General features: G+C 47.8%; 1 protein-coding gene across 3 annotated transcripts in view; it reads left to right on the top strand.

Annotated features, from left to right (window-relative positions):
- The window catches only part of Bicdl1 (BICD family like cargo adaptor 1), an 85,170-nt gene that overhangs the window by 53,638 nt on the left and 13,897 nt on the right, over window positions 1-17,635 (top strand). For all 3 annotated transcript variants that reach the window (XR_013106994.1, XM_076922550.1, XM_076922549.1), the window contains exons 3-6: window positions 5,387-5,503; window positions 8,271-8,417; window positions 15,461-15,640; window positions 16,543-16,761. Coding sequence is in view for 2 of the 3 variants with exons in the window: in XM_076922550.1 (XP_076778665.1) it covers window positions 5,387-5,503; window positions 8,271-8,417; window positions 15,461-15,640; window positions 16,543-16,761 (663 nt within the window). In the remaining variant the exon portion in view is untranslated. The remainder of the gene's footprint in view (window positions 1-5,386; window positions 5,504-8,270; window positions 8,418-15,460; window positions 15,641-16,542; window positions 16,762-17,635) is intronic.

The raw sequence follows: 17,635 nt of genomic DNA, 5'->3' as shown, positions 1-17,635 counted from the left end.
GGAACTCACTCTTTAGACCAGGCTGGCTTTGGACTCACAGATCTCTGCCTGCCCCGCCTCCTGAGTGCTGGGAGTAAAGGCTTATACCACCTGCCTGGCCCATTTTATTTTTATTTTTATTTTTGTTTTTATTGCCTGTGCTTTGGAGATTAAAAAAAAACAATCTTTGCAGAGTAAGAACATGAATTGTTTTAACTTTGGGATTTTACATTTAAACCTTTGATCTGTTTAAATTGATTTTTATGTGTGTGGGAGGTAAAGATTTAGCTTCTGTGTTCTGCATACACCTGTCCAGTTTATATTCTCCAGTGTGTAGCATTTTTGTCTTTGTCAAAAACTTGCCTTCTATATTCTTTTCTCTTTGGCCCAAAGACTTTTCTTACGCCAGTACCATGCCTTCTGGGTCTATCTTGAAATTGAATACTGTATTGTCTCCAGCTTTATAATCTGCCTCCCTGGGTTTGCTGGTTCCATACCTCTTTTTTAGAGTGCCATACACATTTTAGGGTTGGTTTTTTCTATGAAAAATGCCATGGTGTTTTGATAGGAATTACATTGAATCTGTAGAACACTTTGACCAGTATCAGCATCTTCCATTTTATCCACGAACATGGGGTTTAGCTCTCTCTCTCTCTCTCTCTCTCTCTCTGTGTGTGTGTGTGTGCGCGTGCGCGCGCGTGTGAGCGTACGCACACACATGCATATATGTATCTTCTTTAGCTTTTTTTAATCAGTATTTTATAACTTTCATCTTGGAGATCATTTACTTCATTGCTTAAATTTATTCCTTTATTTATTTAGTCTTTTATTATGCTGTGAGCAGGATTGCTCTTTTAAAATTTTTTCTCGGAAATTTTGTTAGTGTTATAGTAAAAACTGTTGGTTTTTGTACATTGATTTTGTATCCTACAATCTCACTGAGTAGTTGTAACGGTATTTTTGAGGGTTTTTTTTGTGTATAAAAATCTGTCTTCTGAAGACAGGAATGAACTGACCTCTTCTCTTTCTATTTGATGTACATAATTTTTCTTGTCTTGTTGCTCTAACATATCTAATACTTTAAAAGTGGAGAAACGTTTGCCTGGTTCTCCTCTCAGAGAACACAAGATAATTTTTTTTTAATGAGGGGGCATTTAATTTGGGACTCACAGTTGCAGAGGGCTAGAGATCCCACCAAGGGAACATAGCAGCAGGCAGACTTAGCACTGAATAAGTCGCTGAGAGCTTGCATCTGACCCACAAGCAGAAAACAGGGGGGGGGGGGGGGGAGTCTGGCCTGGTGAGGGCTTTTAAAACGTCAAAGCTTCCCAGCCCACATGACACACCTCCTCCAGCAAGGCCAGCCTAATAATCCTTACCAAACAGTTCTCAAGTGGAAACTTCTGGTTTCTTTGGAAAGTCAGTTATGTCAAATGATGTTTTGCCGGGGCACCCAGGTGAGAGGATGTTTTGTAGAAGCAAACAGGTGAACGGTATGCCTTGTCATTCTGTACTGGTAGTTACTTGTCATAACTTCATAGAAAGAAACACACCACCAAACAGCTTCTGGTGGTGTTCTGGCGGCTTCTTGCCACTTCCACAGACTCAGGCTGATTGACAGAGTGCACTGGAAGTTTCTGGACATGTCAGCTGATATAGACTCATGTGGAGTTTTGCTAAGATAAGCTCACATGGTGTTTGCTGAGGCAAGACCCTTGGGAGGACCGTGATGTTTGGAGGGAGTATAAATAGGACTCAGCAGACAATGACTGCACACTTGCATAGCTGGCTGGGCAACACTTCATTGGTCTCAAGTCTGTGGCTTCACTGATCTTCACTTCGTTGAGAGAGGCACTGTGTTGGACTGGAGAGATGGCTCAGCAGTTAAGAGCACTGATTGCTCTTCCAGAGGTCCTGAGTTCAGTTCCCAGCACCCACATGGTGGCTCACAACCATCTGCAATGGGATCTGATGCCCTCTTCTGGTGTGTCTGCAGACAGCTAAAGTGTACTCATATAAATAAAAATAAATAAATCTAAAGGGGGGGGCCACTGTGGAGAACCTCTCCTGGCTTCCCTGCTGGTCCTGGTCGCTCCTATTGACTTGTGCAGATTTGGTGGAGGCCTGCCTGTTTCCACTAGGTCATGCCACTGCGGCTGATTTGTGATTGCTATCCTGTTGAACTGAAATCACCCCGAGGAACTACTTCTAAACAGCACACAGCAGAGCCTCTTAGTTTACAGTGCAGATTGGATTTGTTCCAAAGAACTATTTCTAAATAGGTCCACTTCCCTCCCCATATACTAATAACCTTTCTTTTCCACCACCTCTGTTGGGTGGTGGGCTACAAGGGAGGTTAAAGCATTTAAGAACCCTTATTAAAAGTGGGTTTTGAAAACTCTAAGCCTACACAGTTCCACCACCTGGGGACCAAACATTAAAATATATAAACCTATGGAGGCCCTTCTTATTCAAAGCACCATAGTGTGTGACAGGCTTCTATAACATACATGATGTTCTGAGTACCTGGGGTTTGGTTTTGTTTAAAAAGGTAGATGGCAGGTTGTGGCGATAAATGCCTTTGGTCTCAGAAGGCAGAGGAGGGTCTCTTACTCTACTTCCCAGTGTCCTGAACTAGAGATAGAGAAATAGATGTCCCTTCAGAACTGCCCTTTTGTGATAACAGTTAAAAGAAGAACATCTTAATAATTTGGGTCTTGTTTGTTTGTTTGTTTGTTTGTTTTTGAGAAGACAGGATCTCACCATATAACCCAGTCTGGCTTCAAACTGAAGATGAGTCTCCTGTTTCAGCCTCTTGAGTGTTGGGAGCAGAGGCATGCATACCATGCCCAGTTGAATATGTTTATAATTTAGAAAAGAAACACAGAGATTAAATGATTCCTTTAACTTGTGGACATCATATGGAAAGAAAGAAAAGTTCTTGTCTCTTTACTTTTTCCATGTTACCTTCTGTCGCCTTGGAGCCAAAGTGACTCTCTTTAGAGAACCTGCTAGTACCTGGCTCAGGGATGTCACAGCTCACTGTGCAGCTAAGGCTTTCATGATGCTTCCTGATACTTTGATCAGAAGACATCTGCAGCCCTAGAGAGGAGTATATGTGTGTACACACTTGAGAGATGATTATATATGTGCAGAAATTAGCTAATGTTCATTTAGTGGGACCTCAAGGCCTGAACTTGGTTAAAATAGGGAGGCTAGATTGTTCAGTGGGCTAAGGTGCTTTCTACCAAGCCCAACAGCCTACGTCAATCCCTGCAAACCCACATGGTGAAGGGTGAGTGAACTTCTTTTCTAGGGCAGTGGTGTTGGAGGAGGTTACCTCAGGAGCATTCCTCAGGCCGGCTGGACCATATTTGTAGACGGGCTTCTCTTTGGCTTCGTTTTGTGAGTTGTGTCAAGGAGGTGACAGAATCATCCTTACCTGAGTTACCCAGAGCTTTACAGAGCTAAATGTGTTCCAGGGGAAGAAGAGAAAAGAGGAAGGCATGCTCTCTCGTGTGCAAAACCTGATTTAAATATGTGTGTGTACATGGCATGAACAGAGGGGGCTGCTTAAGGAAAGGGGCCAAGGGAAGGCCCTAGGTGTGGATCTGTACAAAGCACATGATAAGCACACACGAAAGTGATGTGAAGAGCCCAGTAGTGTATAGTCTTTAAGTAGTATTTTTTTTAAATCTGAATGTTTCAAGCCTCCAAGTTTAATGAATTCACAACAAGCAGTCAAACTGTAGAATGTGAGAGAGTTTTAACGATGGGCCCTCCATTCCATTGTAAGAAATCTCAGGTGTACTAAATAAAACCTCTTAGCATTTAAAAATGGCTTGCTCCTGTGAGCCAAGGGGGGAGGGGAGGGGAGAAGAGCTGCTTCAAACTGTTGGAGGCAGGGCTGCGGCCCCACTCTGAGGGGAGCCCAGGACTTGTCCCTGTGCTGGCACTGGTCTGTGGCAGCTCCTTTCCTTCCTTCCCTGTGTGTCTTCCTCCTCAGAAAACCGAACACTCAGCACAGGAAGTGTCGCCGCCCCTCCTGCCTAGAAAAAGCACTTGGTACAGGTTACTGTTGTGACTTAGATAAGAATGACGATGGCTACATGTTTGATTGTGTTTGGGAAATCTAAAATAAACTAACAGTAACTAAAAGTAAGCTTGAATTGTAAAGGAAAAGTGGTTTGGTTTGGATTTGTACTGCTTTGTGTTTTATGATTTACTATGTAAAATACGGCAACGTGACACACACCTGTAACCCTAGCACTCAAGAAGCTGAGGCAGGAGGATTGTAAGATAGAGGTCAGCCTGGGCTATAGAACCTGACCCTTTCTCAAAATTTTTTTTCTTTTAGCAGAAACGGGTTAAGATTTATATGTGGTTCTCTAGTCCCGTGAAGTAATATATGATGCATTTACGGAACTAAGCAGTGCCGAGGTAGACAACTGGTTACATTCTTCTTGAAGTAAAAGAGCTGTTGAAGACAAACCCTTTATGGAGAGTGTCTCACTGAACAACTCACCAGACACCTCAGCAATATCATCCCACCTTCTCTGAAAATAATTCCTAATTATTTCAGAGCACAGTGATCTTCCCTAGAGCTTTCCTCAGCTCCCGTGGCCGCAGAGAGATCACAGAGTGCAGTGCTCTGCTCTGCTCTGCTCTCCTCTCTACGGGGCAGCATGTTGGGCTTCCCATGGCGGCCTCAGACCCTCGTGAGAGGTCCATGATGACCAGGTAGACTTTGTTTCAGGTCACTTTTTGTAGCACTAGAGAACAAGTAGAGTAGGAACGAGGACCCCAGCCCCACGCAGTGCCCAGACAGCTGGAAAGAATCCATGTTCAGAGCCACACCATACATGATGTGGGGCTCTAAACAGCATTCATGTTGAAGAGAAGTGATAGAAAACCAGACAACGATGAACACTGTCTTTAGTGATGGCTGAGGAAATGGAGGGGGGTGATAGAGGAATTCCTAAAGACGCTGAGGGCGGCATCTCTCACCTGTAATCCTAGCACTTAGGACTGATGCAGGAGGATTGCTGCAAGTTCAACCCAGCCTGGGCTACACAGTGAGGCCTGTCTCAAAACAAACAAAAGCCCAGGGCAGAAGGTAGTACAGCCATTTTAAAATACTGAGACTTTCTTAATTTAGTGGATACTTGCTGAGCTTCTATATACAGAATGATGCTGGTGATAGCTAGCATTCGGGGGCCTTCTTGTTTCTGGACCTGTTTCCTCTGGTCAGTGAAGTAGCCTCAGACCTAGGCAGTCATTTACGGTGAAAGTGGAAACCAACACTCGCCCTGAAGTTCTGTGGGACACGTGCAAATAGACATTTGAGAATCACAGCTTCCTTTGCACACTCCCTTTGATCCATCTGAAAACTTCTTGTCTATTGCAGGCATCTGAAGTTGAGAGACAGCTTTCCATGCAGGTCCATGCTCTCAGAGAAGACTTTCGGGAGAAAAATTCATCCACCAACCAGCATATCATCCGGCTGGAGAGCCTTCAGGCCGAGGTGAGTGAGACTTCTGCATGGCCACACTTGAAACTGTGCACTGGGTCTTTGGATAAAGAGTCCTGAGCTTGGGAATAAACCCCCTGCTCGATAAGACGTACTGAAACATCTAAAGAGACGTCCCTGGGAGATCCGAAGTGGGGACACCTGATCCTTGCTCCTGTGGGTAGGGTGTTGTCTGGAAAAATGAAGCTGTTGAGAATTACAGTGAGGGAGTTGAAATCATGAATAACCTACTTTTTACTGAACAGTTGCTACAAGAATCAGCCTTGCTAGCCCCACACAGAAACTAACGAAGACCATTGTCCCCTCCTTCATTCCTCTTAGGTCTATCTCCGTATACCATCATGTTTTAAGTATCATACAAAGAACTCTCAGTACTAACTCATGAAAAGCCTCACAGGGTAGAACAGAAACTTCTGTTTTATAGAAGAGGGTACAGCAGATGCTGTTGAAGAGTTAATAATGAAAATACTTTGTATAATACCTGAAACGTGGTGGTAATGTAACCTGTTCAAGGCCAGAACTTGGCAGCAAGGGTCTGTGCAACTGGCTAGACCAGGGGAAGAAAACTGTAGTGCTTGGGGAGTGGTCCTGTGAGCAGCATGGGGTCTGCACACAGAGCAAGAGTCATACCAGCTGAAAGGGGGCTCTTCCCAGGGCAGACTCCCACCTGATCCACTCTAGAGACCTTCATCCCTTTGGCTAGTGAGACTGAGAAACAGTGTAGAGCCAGACAGCAGACAGCAGACAGCAGACAGCAGGAGCCCCTGTTCTGTGATTAAGGGATCAGCCATTGTGCTCAGTCCAGAGATACCTTCCCTGTGTCATAAGTGACCTGAGGATGTTTTTCCTAAAGTCTGTCAATATCTTCTCTTTTCTGCCTCCTATTCCCCTCTTTCCTCCTTTCCCTTGGAATTCCTACCGATATTGAGCAGCAGGTTCTTGAAGTAAGTAGAGATTGCTCCTGGGGTTTCGGCATGCCTGTCTGTGACCATTCGTGTGCATGACTTGCCATTCTACTACCTGCCAGGCGCTCACTCCTTCAAGTTGCCTGCCTTCCTCTTTGCTCCATCTGTTCACTTTCTCTAGCCCCTCAGGAACAAGGTTCCCAGGAATGTTTACTGCCAGATTTGGTCACAAGTTTTAGGGTATATAGGGGTTGGGTGAGGAAGCTGGCACCCTAATGCCAAACCCTGGCTTTCTCTGATGACACTGCTGTTTGAAAGGCAAGCTGTGAGATAATTCCTTTTAAATAAGTAACTTCATAAAACCTGGAAATGTAAGTGTATCTTAAGGGCCATTGTCTATCAGAACCCTATTACCCGTTACTTTACTGGAAACTGGGAAACAAAGATGATCCATGAGAAGGAGAATTGAAAGGTCAGAGGGCACTTACGGGAAAATGAACTACAGTGAAATTTCCCTTTGCATGGGTCAGCCTCCTTCAGTGAGAGGAATAGTGGGCCCATTCACCACAGGGGCTTGCTCCTTTTGGTCTCTTACCCAGGTGCACACTTGAGAGACAATATGTCTTTGTTTGGACAGACACCCGATCTCTCTGGACAAAGGCCATATACCTCACTTCCCCAGGACAGCATCCTATCTGATTGATTGGTGGCCAGGGAGGATCTGTGCCCTGAGCACAACTCTAATGCAGAGTGGGAGCAGCCAAGAGGCAGAGGGAAAGGAAAGGCAGAGCCCAGAAGACATAGAACAAGTCACTTTTTAAATTTCCACTAGAAAAGTGCTGAATTTGATCCCCAGATTTTACACAAGGAAGAGCCTTAAGACATTCTCAGGTTAGACCACAGAGAAAGAGAACACCCTGACCGTGGCAGGGGAGTATTTACGAGCATGCAGGTGGATGACAGATAATTATGTCAGGGAACTAACATGGGAGAAGCAGAGTGGGTGAGGACCTTCAGGACTCCAGAGGCCTTCCCTTCCCACAAAGCTAAGGCTACTTGGGCAAGCTTTCTGGAGGCCCTGGGCATGGCGTGCCCTGGGTAAGGCATTCCTGGACTTGAGGAGCATTGACTGAGCTTCCTCACTGGAAACCTGGAAGCCAGAAAAAACGAGGCCTCTCTTCCTCAGCTTTCTCCCTGACACTGAAGAGAGCGGACATACCTTACAAGAGATTTGTGTGTCTCTGCACTGACTTCACTGTGCAGACAAACTCAGCATTTCTATAGGGGAGATTGCGCTTCTTTTCACAGATTTACTTGTTCAAGTTAACCATGAGGCCACTGTCTCATTCTTTCCAGGGCATGGGCTGATGTAGACACTACCTTCTGTATCCTTCTGGCATCTCATTAGCCAGGGCCCAGGGTCTGAGTTGTGATGGTAGCACCAGGGGAATCGGCAGTGGGAAGAGAAGGTGGAGAACCTGTTTGCAAGAACACAACTCTCAGGGAACTCCCTGGTGCTGTGACTTGAGGAGTAGGCAGATCAGGTGCTGCTCTGCCAGGCAGAGCTGAGGTCAGGCAAGGTGGGGCCATCTCTGACTTATCTCTGGAATTTACAGAGCACTGACTACCCTTCCTCTGCCTGGCAGCCCACATTCTGGCTTCCCCTGGGCAAACTCCTGCCCCTTCCCAGACAGCTTTCCCTTCAGCCCAGGATTGTACAGCTCTATTCTCCAAGATGAGCCCCAAGTCTCTAGGCACAATGTCCAGAGACACATACCTTCATATTTGGGGATAGTCCCTCCGGCACTCAGCTAGATAGAACTCTACACCATCCTGTGCTTCTCCCGTCTTTTCAGATCAAGATGCTGTCAGATCGAAAACGGGAGCTGGAGCATCGGCTCAGCGCCACCTTAGAGGAGAATGACCTGCTTCAAGGGACTGTGGAGGAGCTACAGGACCGGGTGCTGATTCTAGAAAGGCAGGGCCATGACAAAGACCTGCAGGTACCGGACAGAGAGGCTACTGCATAGAGCTAGGGCCAGACTGGGTTTGGGGGTGGGGGAGAGTGCTTAGCCAAAAAAGAAAGGCCATGAGGCCAGCACCGCTGTTGGTGGCCAAGTAGGTGACCCTGAGATCTCCACATGCGTCTTATACCTCCCCAGGGGACTCTAGCATGCCTATAACTGGGTAAGTAATTGTTCTCAGATCACTCCTTCTGTGTGCTCTGAGCCACTGGTCCCTGAGCAGTGTCATACAGTTCTTTCTGGGCAGTTAATGCTGGAGCACTCAGTCTCCTGCCCTAGCTAGCTAAATCTGCTAGAAGATTTCAGAGGGAGCCCGTGCATCCCTGTTCTCAGCTCCAGTGTTCTCCGCTGTTGCCCAGCACAGGGATTTAGTTGCCTGGCACAAAGCAGAAACCAAGAACCTCCCCAAGAACCCAGCAAGCATACACAGCTTCTGCCTGTTGCCAGAAAGGGCTGAGGCCAGCCCCTTCATGAACTACCTGATATTTTTCACTTCCTAAGACAGACTGCTTCTTAATCATGACTGCCCTTGTTTGGGAACTGCCTCTAGCCTGCAGTTGAAAATCCAGGCTCAGACTTGGAAGAAAGAACAGACAAATAATCTCCCAGTCTCCCCAGAAATATGGGGCAGCATTATATCCGAAGGTGCTCTGCTGGGCTGGGCTGCTTCTGTACAGTAGGGGAGACCATTATTTCCCTCTGGGTGGGTGGGGAGAGTACTGTGGGTTGTGTTGGTATCATTTGTGGGTAATTGATTGGGCAGGTAATACTTGAATGCCAGGTGAGTCCCTACCCAAAGACCAGGCCACAGAGACCCCACTGGGTTAAGAGGAAAGCTCTTCAGAGGTTCTGATGCGGGATGACATTTTAACTGAAGCCAAGCATGGTGGTACATGCTACATGCCTGTGATTCTAGCACTTGTGAGGCTGAATAAGGAGGCATTTGAGTTCAGAGTTAGCCTGGGCTATGTAACAAGTTCCCGGCCAGGGTAGGCTGTATTGAAACTGTCTCAAAAAAAGATGTCATAAAAGAAGACATCTTCTGAGTTTGGAGTCCAGTAACAAACAGCACTGGCACTGCCTCTGTTAGCTCAGCTGGCACCTAAGCAGTTTGCCTCTTCGAGGCTCATTTAGCAGTTTTTGTTGTTGTTGTTGTTGTTTAACCTTGGTGGGTTTTGTTCCTTCAACTAATAATTTTCCATATAGTTAGGGCCCCAACAAATGCTGACTAGAAAATGGGTCTAGGGTGTAGTTCTGTTGTTGGGAGCATGGCCAGCAAGCATACACCCTCATTTCTATCCCCAGCACCACAGAGTGGAGGCGGGAGGGATGGAGAAAAGGCCCTAAGGCCTTCCAGCAGGTTTTGAAATGGAGAGAAATGTTTAAGGTTGCTGGTGAAGAACAGCAGAGAGGTACAGGTCACTTGGTTGGGAATGGAGAGCTTTCATACACATCTCTAAAGCCTACAGAAAACAAATCACTTATCTAGAGTTATACCAAGTCCTTGATAGAATGAGATAGATAGAATGGCAGCTGATTTGCCTGTTGCTCACTTGCCCTTGCAAGCCCTCCGTGGACCAACCTTTGGATCTCTGTGACAGAATACAGAGAGGAAAAGAAGTACAAACACAGAAACAGTCCTTGCCAAAAAGAAACTTTGAGCCTAGCATGAATTTGCAAATCAAAACTATTTCCACTCCCTAACCGGGGACCTGGAAATGAGGGGAAAGAGCCAGAACCCTTGGGACCCTCAGGTGCTGCCTGGTGCAGGTGGGCAGTGTCCTGTAGCATCAGGAACCTGAGGTCACACTCACACGGGGCCTCCAGCAAGGCAGGACATTCCACCCTTTTTGGAGAATCATATTTGGTCTCACCTTTCCTACTTGTGTAACTGCTTCTGTCTGTGCCTTCCGTTTATGTAAAATCTCCTTGTCACTAGTTACTAGTGTCCTCAGAAAGAGTCCACAAGATGGCCTTAAATGACAGAGAAAAAAATCCAGCTGACCCAGGTAGACTTGCACAGTCCTAACCCAGATTTGTAAAGTGTTGACTCAGTGGCCTTGGAATGTGTTTAATCCCTTGATTTAAAATCCTCAGATAAGGGCGGTAAGAGGCTGAGCAGGCAAGGCAAAGGCCTCCATCAGCAGGAGAGCCCCTTTGATCTGCTTCAGAGTTGACTGGTCTTGCTGTCAGAAACCTTTCTTTACGTGTGTGTGTGTGTGTGTGTGTGTGTGTGTGTGTGTGTGTGTGTGTGGTGTGTGTGTGTGTGTGTGTGTGTGTGTGTTTTGTAGGTGCACACGTGGAGGGGGGGGTGTTGTATAGGGTCACATGCCACAGTGCACATGTGGAGGTCAGAGGAGAATTACTCTGAGTCAGCTCTCACCCTCCAGCATGTGGATCTCCAGGATCAAATGCAGGTCATCAGTCTTGGTAGCAAGAGCTTGTGCCTACTGAGCCATTTCTCCCACTCCAAAACAGATTTTTAAGCCACTGATGAAATTCAGCTGTGATTTTTGTTTGTTTGTTTGTTTTGTTTTGTTTTGTTCTAAGGCCTTATAATAGGTACTAAAACTCACTGCTCACTTCATAACAAGCATTTTGCTGAACTTTTTTCGTTTGCTTTCGTTTTGTTTGAGATGGCGTCTCAGGTTAGTCCTGGGTGTCTTAGATCTCGATGGGTAACCAGGCTGGCCTTGGACTCAGATTAGGCCTCCTGTCTCTGCCTCTCAAGTGCTGAAATCACAGGTACACGCATCCAGTCCTGGCTGTGCTAAACCCAGTGAAACACTTGGCTTTGATCCTCAATAAAGAATCAGTTGTCCTTCCAAGGGGCACTCAGCCCCTTCCAGAAGTGCATAGGGCCTGACCCTGGCAAATGGGTGGGTTTCATCAGCTCACTGTATGGTAACTCATAAAGCATATATGTCCTGGGGACTGGACTTTGCCCTGACTCTCTCTGATCATGTATAGTTAAGCAAATCATGTTTTCTCACGCCATCTCAGCCCCTCCGTGTCCAGAGGATGCCCTCCTCACTTCTGTGCCTCAGTACTGTGAATTTAGACTGACCACATGTACTAACCAAAAAGCATTTCATGTCATCCTTTTTCAGACGTAGAAACACACTGCCGTCTTTCTTATACAAACATACTATTTTTTTTTCCTTCTTCTTTTCTGTTTGAGACAGAGTTCCTTTGTCTAGCTTTGGCTGTCCTGGAATTTGCTCTGTAGGCCAGGGTGGCCTGGAACTCAGAGAGCTGCCTGCTTCTGCCTCCTGAGTGAGGTGGTTAGTGAATGGGGTATGCAGCCATGCCTGTCTTAACACTATTTTTACATCACAGGACTCCTGCAGTGGCCAGGCTCTTCCTTGGTTTGATTTGAGTTTGCTGCACTTCTGTCCAGGTGGTTGGTGAATCAGTCACCGAGCAGAGAACGAGGCCCTTCCTGGCCTTTTGTTCTCTTGCTGTTACAGTTAATGACATCTCTTTGGGTGCGTGAGTAATTGAACTAATTGTGTCCAGTGTGTAAGAGCCTGCATTTAACTGTGGGACCTTCTCCTGCTGAGATGCATGTGGAGTTTCCTAGAGAATAATTGTGAGGCACTTGGAACTTAGCATGCTGCTTGTAATTGTGCCAAACGCTTCCTAGGAATGTCTCTATTCCCTGTAACCCTGCCTTGTTTTGTTTTCTTTTTCTTTCCTTCCAAGTTTTCCCAAAGCTGGGGCTGGAGGACATCCCACTGTAGCAGCAGGTGTTGCAGATCCAGGGACAGGCAAGCAGCTTGCCAGGTCTTGTCCTCTCAGCAGTTGGGCTCCAGCCCTTTCTAGTTAGGGCTCATTCAGGCCACTCCCTGGTAGCGATGGGCAGAAGGCGAGGCTCCAGGCATCTAGAGTCAAGGCTCAAGTCTCTGAAGCGCTGGCTCCTTTCATGAGAACCGGAGCTCTGAGTTGCCACCCCGCCCCACCCCCCCTCCCCGAGCCCCTGCATCTGCAGGAGGCACAGCGGCTTAGTGGGAAGTCTGAAGAAAGCAGCACAGCCCACTCCTCAGTGCTGCTGGATCCCTAGGCCTTGGACATTCAGGGTTGTCCCTCCAGCACGGAGCTTTGCTGCCAGCCAAGCCCTGGCTGTTGAACTAATGGCCACCTGAGCCTGGGAAATGTTCCTGTTGTGCAGCACCACAGACAGCTGTTTGTTCTTTTTAATGAAACCCCAGGAGTTCTTCACCCACACCTACCTGTAGGGAGAAAAATCTCTGTGTTTGCTGGTCTGTATACCAGTCGCTGTCTGAGGAGATCTGCAGGGGCTCTGGCCCACTGGAGTGGTCAAGGAATTGCACTGGGGGGGGGGGGGGGAGTTGGATCAAGGCAGTCACTGCTCTCTTCTGCAGCTGCTGCTACTTTAGAGCTGTAGTGAGACATTGCTGCAAAGTGTGCAGGCTGGTGTGAGCAGGCAGGGCCGCAAGTGAGGTGCAGTGGCTAGGAACCAAGGTCAGGGTCACTGGGCAGGAAGTGACCATGGTGGGCCTGGGTGAATGCTTCAGGAGAGAACACTCTTCCCCAGGAAATGTTTCAGCTTTTCTGTGACAGAAGCTCTCAGGCGATCGTTGATGGGGTAATTCTCACCCGTCTATTCCTTCTGGACAGAGTTTTAGATAAATGCTGGGGTGTGACAACAGATGGGTAGAGGAGCTTGGGGCGCTGCCCCTAAATGACTGACTGTCTCGATCCTCTCCATGGGGTGCTGTGGTCACATGACAGTCCTGGTCAGGAGCAGGTGAAGCACCTCCATCCTCTGGTATGAGGTTTCAGGGCCTCCGAACCCACTCAACCGTACCAAGTTTCTTGGCATGGTCCACTGTGTTGTGGGGGAGGGGGACACCTGAATTGGCACTGGTAGTCTTCCTCGCCCTTCCCTTATTTATTATGTGTGTGAGTGTGCGAGCCCATTTGCCATGCAACTCGTATAGAGCTTAGAGGACAACTTCCAGGGGTTGGCTCTCCCCTCCCCCATGTGGGTTCTGGGATCAAATTCACTTCTGTCAGACGTGTATGTCACATCCCTTCATCTGCTGAGCCAGATTGCACCCTCTGTGTCATCTTCGTAATAATTATTGTTAACCTTTATTTTATGTGTATGGGTGTTGTGTCTGCGTGTCTGTATACCATGTGTATGCAGTGCCCTCAGCGGCCAAAAGAGGGCATCAGATGCCATGGATTAAGAGTTACAAACAGCTGTGAGCTACCATGTGGATGTTGGGAATCACTGGGTCAGCGGAAGAGCAGCCGGTGTTCTTATCCACTGAGCCATCTCTCCAGACCCCTCCACTTTATTGCTTGAGACAACATCTCTTACTGACCCTCTCATTCTGTTGGGAATGTGCACTTCAGAGCGGAGTTGCCGGGTCATTGAAGAGTCCATGTTTAACTTCATTTAAAAAACTGCGAAGGAGGGCTGGCAAGATGACTCCGTTAAAAGCACTGACCCCTCCATATGAGTGTCATGGTAAGGTCATATCCATATTTCTGCACACACAGCATACATAACACATAGAATAAAATTTCAGGTTTTTTTTTTTTTTTTAAAGGAACTGCTAGGGACTTTGCTAAGTGTGAGCTTTCTGCTCTCATTGGGAGTGAGAGTTGTGACTGTTCCCACCGACAACAGTGCTCCATGTTCCCAGTTATGTAGTCACTGAGGTCCCCATTGCTTCGATGTCAGTGTTCTACCCTAAGGGGCTGTGGAGAGCTCAGTAGAGCAGCGACCATGCACAGCCATGCCTGCCACTGCCCAGCTGTACAGCATGAGGACCTGAGCTCCACCCCAGTGGGACACTCTTGAATCCTCCTGAGACCTCGGTGACTCACTGGCCAGCCAGCCTAGCCGAATCAGCAGTCCTCCAAACCAGTGGAAGCCTGCCTCAAAACACAGAGGTTCCCAGGGAAAGTCACCCAAGGTTGCTACCATTTCAGAGGCTGAAGTAAGATTGCAGATTCCAGATCACCCTGAGTTACACAGAGAGGCTCTATCACAAGAAGGGAAGGAGAGGAATTTAAAAACACCCAAATCTACGATATTTAAATTAACCATTACTGCATAATGCCATACTTTTCTCCCCTCCCCACCTAAATAAAACAGGGTCTCATCATATAGCCCTGGCTGTCCTGGAACTCACTCTGTAGACTAGGCTAGCCTCGAACTCACAGAGATCCACCTGCCTCCAAGTGCTGGGATTAAAGGCCCACACCACTATGCCTGGCATAATTTTTTTTTTTAATCAAGATACAAAACCTCTTATACTTGAGATTTTTCTTATATCTTGAGATTTTTGTTTGGTTTTGTTTTTGCTGCTGTTGAGACAATGTCTTTTTAACTAAGCTGCGTGTCATCACAGTGGCTCCTTGAGTCTTTTGTTTTGGTTTGGTTTGGTTTTTCGAGACAGAGTTTCTCTGTGTAGTCCTGGCTGTCCTGGAACTCACTCTGTAGACCAGGCTGGCCTCGAACTCAGAAATCCACCTGCCTCTGCCTCCCAAGTGCTGGGATTAAAGGCGTGTGCCACCACTGCCCGGCTGAGACTTTTTTTTTTTTTTTTTTAAAGATTTAGTTATTTTAAGTATGTGAGTACACTGTCGCTCTCTTCAGACACACCAGAATCAGGCATCGGATCCCATTACAGATGGATGTGATCCACCCTGTAGTTGCTGGGAAATGAACTCAGAACCTCTGGAAGAGCAGTCAGTGCAGTGCTCTTAACCACTGAGCCAGCGGTCCAGCCCGCCTTGAGCCTTCTGAATCACTAGGTTCTTCCATTAACCTTTCCCCCGAGATTTCTGAAGGACTGGAGTTGTTGTGTTCTATTGAATTTCCCAGAGCTTTTGTTGCTGACTAGATCCCCCATACAACCTGATCCGTGTTCCTCCTGCCTGTGTTTTCTGAGTTGTTGGCAGGTGTAGCCCCAGGGTCAAGTCCTGGGCCCTGCACTCTGTGCGGTGGCTGAGCCGCCCAGCCTGTGCTTTGTTCCCTGCAGCTGCACCAAAGCCAGCTGGAGCTCCAGGAGGCCCGGCTGTCCTACCGTCAGCTGCAGGGCAAGGTGGAGGAGCTCACCGATGAGAGGAGCCTGCAGAGCTCGGCTGCAACCAGCACGTCCCTGCTGTCCGAGATCGAGCAGAGCATGGAGGCCGAGGAGCTGGAGCAGGAGAGAGAGCAGGTGCGCACGCCTTCCCCCCCCCCACTGTCTGGAAGAAGTGGGCCCCCACCCCCGGGTTCTCTCCATCCTCTTCAGCTGTGCTGCCCCTGCATGAGTTCCGATGGCCACAGGCTCGAGTGAGACTCGCTCACTGGTCAGCCACTGAAACCTTGAGCAGAACAGCCAGAGCACAGTGTCCTGCTCAGTCTCTCCCCTCGGCCTCTGAGGTGATCCAGAGCCCATCTCTTTTGTGCCTCCATCCCCACTCCTACCCACCCAGGCTCTGACTCAGCCTGTGTAGTACTTACATGTGACAGAATTAGTTTACGTGGCAGATTAGTGGGGTAGAGAGTGAGAGAACAGGGAAAATAAGAATTGGGAATAGCTGGTCACCAGCACAAGGAAGATTGATGCAGAACAATTATGGCAGGCTAGTTCCAGGCCAGCCAGGGCTACCTAGTAATCCCTAAAAGAATTGAGCATGGCGGGGTTGGTGCACGCCTTTATTTCCAGGAGGCAGAGACAAGCAGATCTCTGTTCGAGGCCAGCCTACTATAGAGAGTGCATTCTAGGACAGCCAGGTCTAAGGAGATATACTAACTCCAAACTAAGTATTATTGGGGGGGTGGGGGGGGCATGTTTTGTGACAGAGTTTCTCTGTGTAGCCCTGGCTGTCTTAGAACTCACTCTGTAGATCAGGCTGGCCTCGAACTCAGAAATCTGTCTGCCTCTGCCTCCCAAATGCTGGGATTAAAGGCATACGCCACCACTGCTCAGCACTAAGTATTATTTCTTAAGATGTTTTAAAAAACGGAACCCTTGCTCCTAAACACAGGATTTCAGGTACCTGTGTTTTGGGCTTAGGTACTGGCTGACCAAGTCTTCTCTAGAGTCTGTAGTGATGGTAACACTTTGTGACACAGCTGAGGCTGCAGCTCTGGGAAGCCTACTGCCAGGTTCGCTATCTGTGCTCACACCTCCGAGGGAATGACAGCGCCGACTCGGCCGTATCCACAGACTCCTCCATGGATGAGTCCTCAGAGACCTCATCCGCCAAGGACGTGCCCGCCGGCAGCCTGCGCACTGCCCTCAACGATCTCAAGAGGCTGATCCAGAGCATCGTGGATGGCATGGAGCCCACGGTAAGGACCGGCTATGAGATGTGGTCCGTGTGCGGGAGAGCTCAGTGTAGATGGTGGAGGAAGCCTGAGCTGGGACCACCCTCATAACTTGTTGCCAGAATCCTGAGCCATTAGTTTGAGAGTACTGAGTCCCAGTAACCAGGAAGTTGGGCTTCCATGGTCCCCTTCTTGCAAGTACTACCCATGAGAGGGGTTCTCAACCTTCCTGACACTGCAACCCTTTAATACAGTTCCTCACGTTGTGGTGACCCCAACTGTAAAGTTATTTTCATTGCTAATTCATAACAGTAATTTTGCTAGTGTTATGAGTTGTGGTGTAAATATTTTTGGAGATAGATGCTAGCCAAGGGGGTTGCAATCCCCACTCTGAGAATCATGAGCACCAACCACAGCATGGTCCTGTTCACCATAAGAGTTTTGCACAAGGCACCAGTAGCCTTGAGTTGGAGGGTTTCGCTCAGAAATGTCATTTCTAGGTAAACTCCCAAGCTGTTCTCTGTGGCTGGTCCTGATAGGATACCTGTAAGTAGGCAAGACTTAAAACTAAGGTGTGCCAAACGTGGTGGCTCACAGTTTTAATCCTGCAGTCTGGAGGTAGAGGCAGGCAGATTACTGTGACTTTGAGGCTACCCTGGTTTACATAGTGACTTCTAAGACAACCAGAGCTGCATTGTAAGACCCTGCCTCAAAACAAACAACAACAAAAACCCTGAGGCTTCTTTCTAGGAAAATCTCAGCACAAAAGGTTGAGGAGGTGAACAGGACTCTGAGAATCCCAGAGAAGCCTCGTGGGAAGAAGAGGGATTTTCTTCTGCTCCCAGGGTGGCCTGGCATGTCCAGTCATGATGGGTTCTCCTTGACGTCTCTCCCATCG

The sequence above is a fragment of the Arvicanthis niloticus genome, chromosome 24 (genome assembly GCF_011762505.2).
Source record: "Arvicanthis niloticus isolate mArvNil1 chromosome 24, mArvNil1.pat.X, whole genome shotgun sequence".
In the NCBI taxonomy this organism is placed as follows: Eukaryota; Metazoa; Chordata; class Mammalia; order Rodentia; family Muridae; genus Arvicanthis; species Arvicanthis niloticus.
Note: the sequence above shows the minus strand (reverse complement) of the source record. Positions and strands in the feature narration are given on the sequence as shown.